Source organism: Sinocyclocheilus rhinocerous, unplaced genomic scaffold (assembly GCF_001515625.1).
Source record: "Sinocyclocheilus rhinocerous isolate Xijiao unplaced genomic scaffold, SAMN03320098_v1.1 scaffold72, whole genome shotgun sequence".
NCBI lineage: Eukaryota > Metazoa > Chordata > Actinopteri > Cypriniformes > Cyprinidae > Sinocyclocheilus > Sinocyclocheilus rhinocerous.
In genome coordinates, this window is record NW_015628351.1 from 242,836 (window position 1) to 250,855 (window position 8,020).

The window sequence follows — 8,020 nt, forward strand, 5'->3', positions numbered from 1 at the left end:
AGGGTTTCATGACTTACTGTGGGTCTGTCCCTGTGTGTGTTCACTGCTTGGATGTTTAAATAGTAGGACTCCACTTTGCATCCTGCAAGGAGGGCATAAAAGAACATGCTATACTCATATTATGTGTAGCACTTTTCATTAATAATGTAATGAGGGAGAATCATGTAGTAGCAGGTTTGCGTCCAATCAGCTAAATATCATTTCAACAGATTATGTCGGAATTCTAATGTTATTTTGTGTTTTTTCATTAATATATAGTTAAGAAGGTGGTACTGGCCAAAAACTACTTTTCATGCTGGGTTAATTTTATCATTGTTATTTATCATTTATAATTGTTTCTCTAACATATCTACAAAATAGTTCTCTCAGACTGAAGACAAAAAAAGATAACAGGACCCCAAATTAGACCCTAATCATGAACAGATCCATGTTTGAAATAAACATGGCTATGCCTACTCACCGTAAGCTAATGGAGTTAGTTTGAGAACAGTATGCAAAGAACACTTTAGATACGGTAGATCATCTGTGGAGAAATCAGAGATGTATAATTTGCATGAAAGATGCTATGACAGTGACAATGTTTTTTTTCATAGTCAGTGACAGCAATTGTTGGCTGTTTTTGGTTTAGACCTGCACTTTTGTCCAGAAAGTAGGCCAGTAGACAACGCATGGCTGCCTGGTGGCAGATGACCAGCACATTCTCTTGTCTCTCAAGCTCCATTATGACTGGCTCTAGACGGTGCACCAGGTCTTCATACGACTGCAGAACACAGAAAAGGAAAAAAACTACTGTAAATAGTAATATTGTGAAATACTGCAGTTTGAAGTAACCATTTTCAATTTTAATATATTTAAAAATGTCTTTTATTTGTGTGATGGCAATGCTGAACTTTCAGCAACTGTTACTCCGGTCTTAAGCGGTCACATGATCCTAATATGTTGATTTAGTACTATCAATTACTGTTGGTGCTTAATTATAATAATGGTTCTTATTATTATCAATGTTGAAAAGTTTTTGCTGCTTAATATTTTTGTATATAATGTGATGCATTTTTTTAGGATTCTTTGATGAATAAAAAGCATTTATATGAAACCGAAATCTTCTGTAACATTGTAAATCTCTTTACTGTCACTTTTGATCAATTTAGTGCATCCTTGCTGAATTAACATTAATTTCTTCATTTTATTTAAATCTTTCTTACCACAAACTTTAGAGTGGTCGTGTATCTCGGTTTTCACAAATATATTAAGTAGTAAAAAATGCTAATAATAAAATAAAATTAGCATATTAGAATGATTTCTGAAGGTTCATGTGACACTGAAGACTGGAGTAATGACTGCTGAAAATTCAGCTTTACCATCACAGGAATAAATCAAAATTTAAATACATTAAAATAGAAAATGGTTATTTTAGATTCATAACAATAATGCTAATACTATTTCAAAACCTTCCTGTATTTTTGATCAAATAAATGCAGCCTTTGTGAGTATAAGAGACCTTTCAAAAACAAAAAAATTCTTAACCATCCCAAATTTTTGACCAGTAGCGCACATTTTCGCACAAGCTCATTTTAACACAGTTGTGTTGTGTAAAGAACTCACTTCACCCTTTGGATATCGATAGCGGTACTTGTCCTGGTCTCTTAAGGCAAACTCTTCTGGATGGGTTGCCTGAATCTCCTCGTATGTCATCTCCTCACATACACCCTTAAAATGTACCAGAGTTCAACTTGACAATTTTTCTTGACATTTGCATTTCACGTGCGTACACCTTTAATATATAGAGCATGACAAGCTTACCGCATCAATTTCGTTCAACGCCTTCCACTGTTCATATGGGACGCCCAGTGCCTCTGCTGTCTGTATGGTCCTCTTCATGTGGCTGGTCCACACCTTCAGGTCCTTGATGGACTGACCCCTGATGAACTCTGCAAGGGCCTTAGCATACTATACAACAAAACAGACACAAGTCTAGTCTATATCTATGTGTTTAAGGAAGATTGAAATCACAGAAATGCATGTCTTATGTTAGAATTAAGGCTATATCCACATTAATCCGGATACATCTGAAAGGGTCTCGTTTTTTTTTACATTTTGGCCTTTCATCTACACCGAGACAGCGTTTTTTTCCAGCAAAAATAGAGCATAGTGATGAATGTGAAAATGCTATTTTTGTTTTGTAGTGTGGACTGTGAAAACAGGTATTCAAAAAAAGTGAGACATTTACAATGTTCACCTTCAACAAGGATACACTTTGACCCATTCACATGTAAACTGATCTACTTTGACCAAGATTTTATGTTTAGTTTATGATCTAAATCACCTTTTGGCCCTGTGAAGAGAGGCCTGTGTCTCCACCGATTCTTCCAAGCAGGTTGAGCTCACTTTCTCCGTGGCGGCTCAGATAGATGGATCGCGGTGTGACGTGGATGTTCATGAGGTAATACACTATACGACTCTGAATGTGATCCTGGACGCGGTTGACGAGGTACCTGGATCCCACGTTAAAGATCTTAATGAAGGAGAGGTGTCTATGAAACAAATGGAGAGGCAGAGCAGAGGAAGTAAAGGTGTTAAGTTCATAATAGTTGGAAATGATGCACATAACATCTTAATACATTTGAAACATCGGCAGCAGTGTACCTGTCCTTTTCCTCGTCCAGGGGGACATAGGACATTTTATAACAATCAATACGCTTCAGAAAGTCCACCAGTGCTTCCTCTTTGTCATAGTTTTCATAATCTGGGCTGCTCAGTTTTACTTGCTGTCAAAAAAGGAAATAATAATAAAAGCTCATCCTAAAACATTATTAACAGTCTAACATTATTAATAGTTTAATAACATACAATGTTACCATTATATTTGCCTCAATGATTTCTGGGTCGTCACAAACCGACTCAATGAAAAACACCTGCACATAAAAAAAAATGTGTGAAAGGTTGGTTGCTAAACCATCATTTACAAAATATCACATCATTTTATAAAATATTAAATGACACTGTTTTCAAAATGATGTAGTCTTTCTATTAACAAACTACTTTCCAAAGCATCACAAAACGCTATATTGCTGTTATTGTTACCCTGCAGCCAAGCATGCTGACACAATCAACTCGATATCTCATTCAAACTCTGATCTGAATCGGTTTGCTCAGTTCAAAAATGAATTATATTCAGATTATATTTATTGCTGCTGGGAGTCTAGTTCTTTTTAACAAATCAATTGGCTGTGAATAAGCCACTTTAAAAAAAAAAAAAAAAAAAAAAAAAAAGTCAATGTATACAATGGAAATGAATAGGTGGTGAAAACGAATCATACTTTACGCGACACTGGATTTATGGGGTAATCCAAATATATCTCACTCCAAAATGAATATTGAATATAAAACATTAAGATTAAGATTAGAGGTCAGGCAGTCGCTTTTTTTTTTTTTAAATTACTACATTTTAACAATTCATTAAGCATACCGTCACATTTTTATATAGCTGGATCCCCCTGGAGGAATGGCTCTGGTTTGCATATTTTACATCAATTAATACATTCATTTATATCATATTTTTAATATCTGCACCCTGTAGTTTATATAATAAAATATATTTTTGCTAGACCTTCTCCAGTCTGGATCTAATTCACTGTGCAACTAGCAATCTTCTTTTTTGTTTTGATCTTTTTTTGGCTCTACGCACCTGAGGCAATTTGATTTTTAAACTTGGAGCACAACAATCTCTTCTAGTACTTATATTTTTAATGAAATAATTTGGAAAACTAGTCTTTAAGTAACATCCCATCAATCATCACATTAAATACAATGCAAAGAAGAAGTGAGGCAGACTTTCATAATGCAGTCTGTTGAATAAGCAAAACCCTGCACTTGCCTTATAGTCCTTCTCCTTAGCAAAACTGATGATGACTCCTCTTCTCTCTCTTGTAGTATTGGTGGCATCAAATACCTGTGAAGTGCATTAGTCAGAGATTGATTTGCCTCAATGATTGGTTGACTCCGCAACAAGAATGCTGAGAATCACAGACTAAGCTGGTAAATTCTCAATCGTATTGGGTGTAAAGTCAGACAGATTCATATAGTAGCTTGAAAAGTTGAATTCATAGCTTGGACAGACAAGAAGAACATTACATTCTTGACTCACTGCAACTTGTCCCTGCTCCTTAGTGAAGTAATTGGCGATGTCCTTAAGAGCATTTGAGGCACAGGCTCTGAACACATAATACACCGATATTATTGAACAAATGACACATAATATATAGATATGCACACAAGACAGAGTTCATAATCAAATAACACTGCTTATTTAGAAGTTATATACTATCATCCTAAATGTATTGTACCTGCGGATTTTCATGGCTTCTTCATTGTCTGGACGAAAAAATTCATAGTTCTTGTATGTCTGCACAACTTCCCTTCGATACTGACCCAAATTAAAGACTTTCAAAAAATAACAGTTAGTTAGCAGATTTTTTTACATATATTTACTCACTACATTTATAGATATATTTTTTATTTAAAATTAAATTATGCTGATACATATTATATATAGCAAATAATTTCATACGTTCATTTTATGAATACACATATTGTATATGTGTGCGTGTATACATATATATATATATATATATATATACACTCACCGGCCACTTTATTAGATACACCTGTTCAATTGCTTGGTAACACAAATTGCTAATCAGCCAATCACATGGCAGCAACTCAATGCATTTAGGCATCTAGATGTGGTGAAGACGACTTGCTGGTGTTTGTATAACATGTGAATTATGTTGATATATCAGCAAATAATTTTATATGTAGTACATACACGTACATATATACCACAAACATAAAATCAAATACTTGCCATTAAGAGCTGGTCATTAACTTCATAATACACTCACCTTGAGTTGGGACTCCAATCCAATTTAGGTATCGGGTTAACTTTTTGGAGATGTAGGTCTTTCCCCTGGCTGGCAGACCAACCATCACAATCATTGTGGGACAGTTTGTAAACTGGGGTCGTGAGGCTGTGGACCAGTAGAAAACATTGACATAAAAATTTGAATAAGGTTTAATCACTTGGAGATGTTGGAGTAGGAGATTACATACGCATTCACAAGATAATGCCAATGCAACACTTGAACTTGCCCCTGCTTTCGCGCAGCCGCTGATGCAGAGAGAGCAGCGCTCATCATGTAGCCTAAGCTTTATGTTTGAAACAGTCTACACAAACAGTCTACTTACACAGTAGGCTACATCTCTGTGTTGCTACGTGCAAACATTAAATAATAACGAAAGTATTTGGAGAAAAGTTTTTAATCCGGATATAGACTCGATGTTGCGGCAGCCGCGATTAAAACGAGCAATTAACCTTTGGAACTAATAATACGCTTCAAATATAGATTGTATATGTTACATTATGCCAGTAGGTGGCAAACAGGGACTGTTAAATGTATTTGATGTCTGAATCATTCAAGAGATTCGTTCAAAAACTCTGGATGAAACAGGTCTTCCTTTTTTTTTTCAAATGATTTTTTAGCTACGTAATGAATTCGTTTAAATTAATAAATATTTTTAAATAGACTCATCTGTAACATTTTAGACATTTCTAAATAGACTCATTTATAACATTAAAACATTTTGTCAGAAACTCAAATTAAATATTTTGTTTGGTTGTCTAATGTTTGTTTTCAGAATCTTGGGAGAATCATAGCATAAAAATACATAGGCTAACGTATCTGACACCTAACTAATACCATTAGTACTGTTTATAGCCTATTATGTTACATGTTACTATGTATGTTTATGAACTATGTATGTCATATGTAGGCTAGTTCTGTTGAACCAAATCATTTAAATGGTTGATTCATTCAGGAACGAAACACCCTCATGTTGCTCAGAGATGCAAATTGGAATTCTATTTGTTGCCGAAATAGAGCAAAAATTGTGTCACTTGTGTCTAACCTAAATGTATTAAATTCTTGTTTATTGAACTGCTGTATAAAGTCTTCGCATGATACTGATTAACTATATGAAATGATATAAATATATGCATTTCTGCCCCCATATCTTGAATTTTGTGATCATTCTAAATGCATTTTAATAAACTGAATCCTGCAGTGAAAGAACCAGCACTGGTCTAACCTACTAGACTTCCTATTGCCTTAGCTAAACTTTAGCTAACTTACATGGTAGCTCTCTCATGAGTCATGAATGTTAGCAAGAGAAATGAACTATATTTGCCTTTTGCCTTTAGGATAATTAGCTGTAAATTCGAGGCACAGGTAGCTTAGTCTTTTGTTCATCACATATAAATATATGCATTTCTGCCCCCATATCTTGAATTTTGTGATCATTCTAAATGCATTTTAATAAACTGAATCCTGCAGTGAAAGAACCAGCACTGGTCTAACCTACTAGACTTCCTATTGCCTTAGCTAAACTTTGCTCATGACCACTCACCTCCACACCAAGACAAACACAACTGGAAAGGGAGGGAGGGCTTTACTTCTGCGGCTCTCTGCCTGTTTGTGATGCGCATGCCAATCGTGCTACACTGCTGTGCTGCGCGGAGACGCGGAGGGAGAAAGGCATCGGAACTCGACAGAGTCTCATATCCCGACCCGACATGATATTTTGATTTTTAATTTGTTTGACAGGGAAGCTGTGCGTAAACAGAAACACACACGCACACGTATATACATATATTCATTTATTTAAAAAAAAAAAATACTCCCCAGAAAAAAGGGCACTTTCTCTCGAGGAAGAAAAAGGGCAGGTGCTCAAGCCCCCTTTGATGTCTATAGCTGTGTCCCAAAGTGAAGTGCGCGGACTCCGAAGTGTACGAATGACCCTCCAAAGTGCATCATGAGACGCCCTGCCTTCGCAGGATTTCCTAATTCCGCCACCAGGTGTTCCCGATTACTCTGTTGCATAGCAACGGTGCTAGAGGAGAGCTGCCATCCTGACAGGACAGGTGGAGCCAGCATAGCTCATTTTTGTTTGGAGGAGATCAGGGTCATGCACAGGGGGGTGGCCCGGTGGCTAGAGCCTCTGCCCCTCTGCCCTCATCGGCTGAGGTGCCCCTCTCACCAATCCCCCCGTCACCCCAGCTCAAAGTGTTCTGTCACCGCTCCGCTAAAAATCCGCTGATTCCACGAATCCGCTCCGTGTATCCCGCCCGCTCCGCAGCATCACTCACAATCTGTGTGACTGTGCCGCTCTCTGGAGAGTGGAAACAGTTCCCGAAGCTCGTTGCATTTACAGGCAGATGCATTACAATCCACATTGTAGTCAGTGGTTGGTTGATCCGCTGAATTAGTAATTTGGTAGTTTGTTTTTGTATTTCTGTCGGTAATGATTTGCTCTTGGTCTTCTAAAAGTGCTTACAACTTGTACAAAACATCCACGTTCTTAGACTTATAATGTCTAATTAAATTATTGTACCCGATCACATCTAATCCAAAATAGCAATAACAAACAAGCAATGCCTCAAAAAAGAAGACAGAGACAGAGAGAGAGAAAGAGCGAAGGGAGGCTGCTAAAGGCAGGTCAACATTACAAACATGGATTCAAAGCTCCAGCAAGCCAGCAGGTCAATCATCATACGTGACCATGGACCACAAAACCAGTCACAAGGGTCAATTTGTTTGAAATTCCATTGATGTGTGGTTTGTTTGGATAGGACAATATTTAGCAGCAGCTTTGACAGCTGAACAGTGCTCTGTATGACCGGTCCGAGTCCTTCAGATGCAGCCTTTGATATAGTTAGCAACAATTTGTTAATATTCTGACAATAAATGTTGTTACTTTAATTTTCAAAATAGTCAGTAGTGGACTGTAAGGAAGTACATTCGTTAAGTATTCTTGTACAAATCTGAAGTACTGAGTTTTCTTTTTTTTCTCACAGGACAGCAAAAATATGGTCTTTTACAACATGATGCATTGTTGTAAACTACCCAACAGTATACGAAGTAGGCAACTTTAAATTTAACAACCTTGAACATAGTCTTAAGTAAAA

At 36.7% G+C, this 8,020-nt stretch overlaps 1 protein-coding gene across 1 annotated transcript in view; it reads right to left on the reverse strand.

Annotated features, from left to right (window-relative positions):
- Nucleotides 1–8,020, reverse strand: part of LOC107737504 (6-phosphofructo-2-kinase/fructose-2,6-bisphosphatase-like) — a 31,252-nt gene that overhangs the window by 1,536 nt on the left and 21,696 nt on the right. The window contains exons 2-13 of the mRNA XM_016548994.1: nucleotides 4,902–5,027; nucleotides 4,344–4,440; nucleotides 4,145–4,211; nucleotides 3,875–3,949; nucleotides 2,856–2,912; nucleotides 2,644–2,765; nucleotides 2,324–2,531; nucleotides 1,801–1,947; nucleotides 1,603–1,707; nucleotides 631–760; nucleotides 461–523; nucleotides 18–82 (exon numbers count right to left, since the gene is read on the reverse strand). Coding sequence (XP_016404480.1) covers nucleotides 18–82; nucleotides 461–523; nucleotides 631–760; nucleotides 1,603–1,707; nucleotides 1,801–1,947; nucleotides 2,324–2,531; nucleotides 2,644–2,765; nucleotides 2,856–2,912; nucleotides 3,875–3,949; nucleotides 4,145–4,211; nucleotides 4,344–4,440; nucleotides 4,902–5,027 — 1,262 coding nt within the window. The remainder of the gene's footprint in view (nucleotides 1–17; nucleotides 83–460; nucleotides 524–630; nucleotides 761–1,602; nucleotides 1,708–1,800; nucleotides 1,948–2,323; nucleotides 2,532–2,643; nucleotides 2,766–2,855; nucleotides 2,913–3,874; nucleotides 3,950–4,144; nucleotides 4,212–4,343; nucleotides 4,441–4,901; nucleotides 5,028–8,020) is intronic.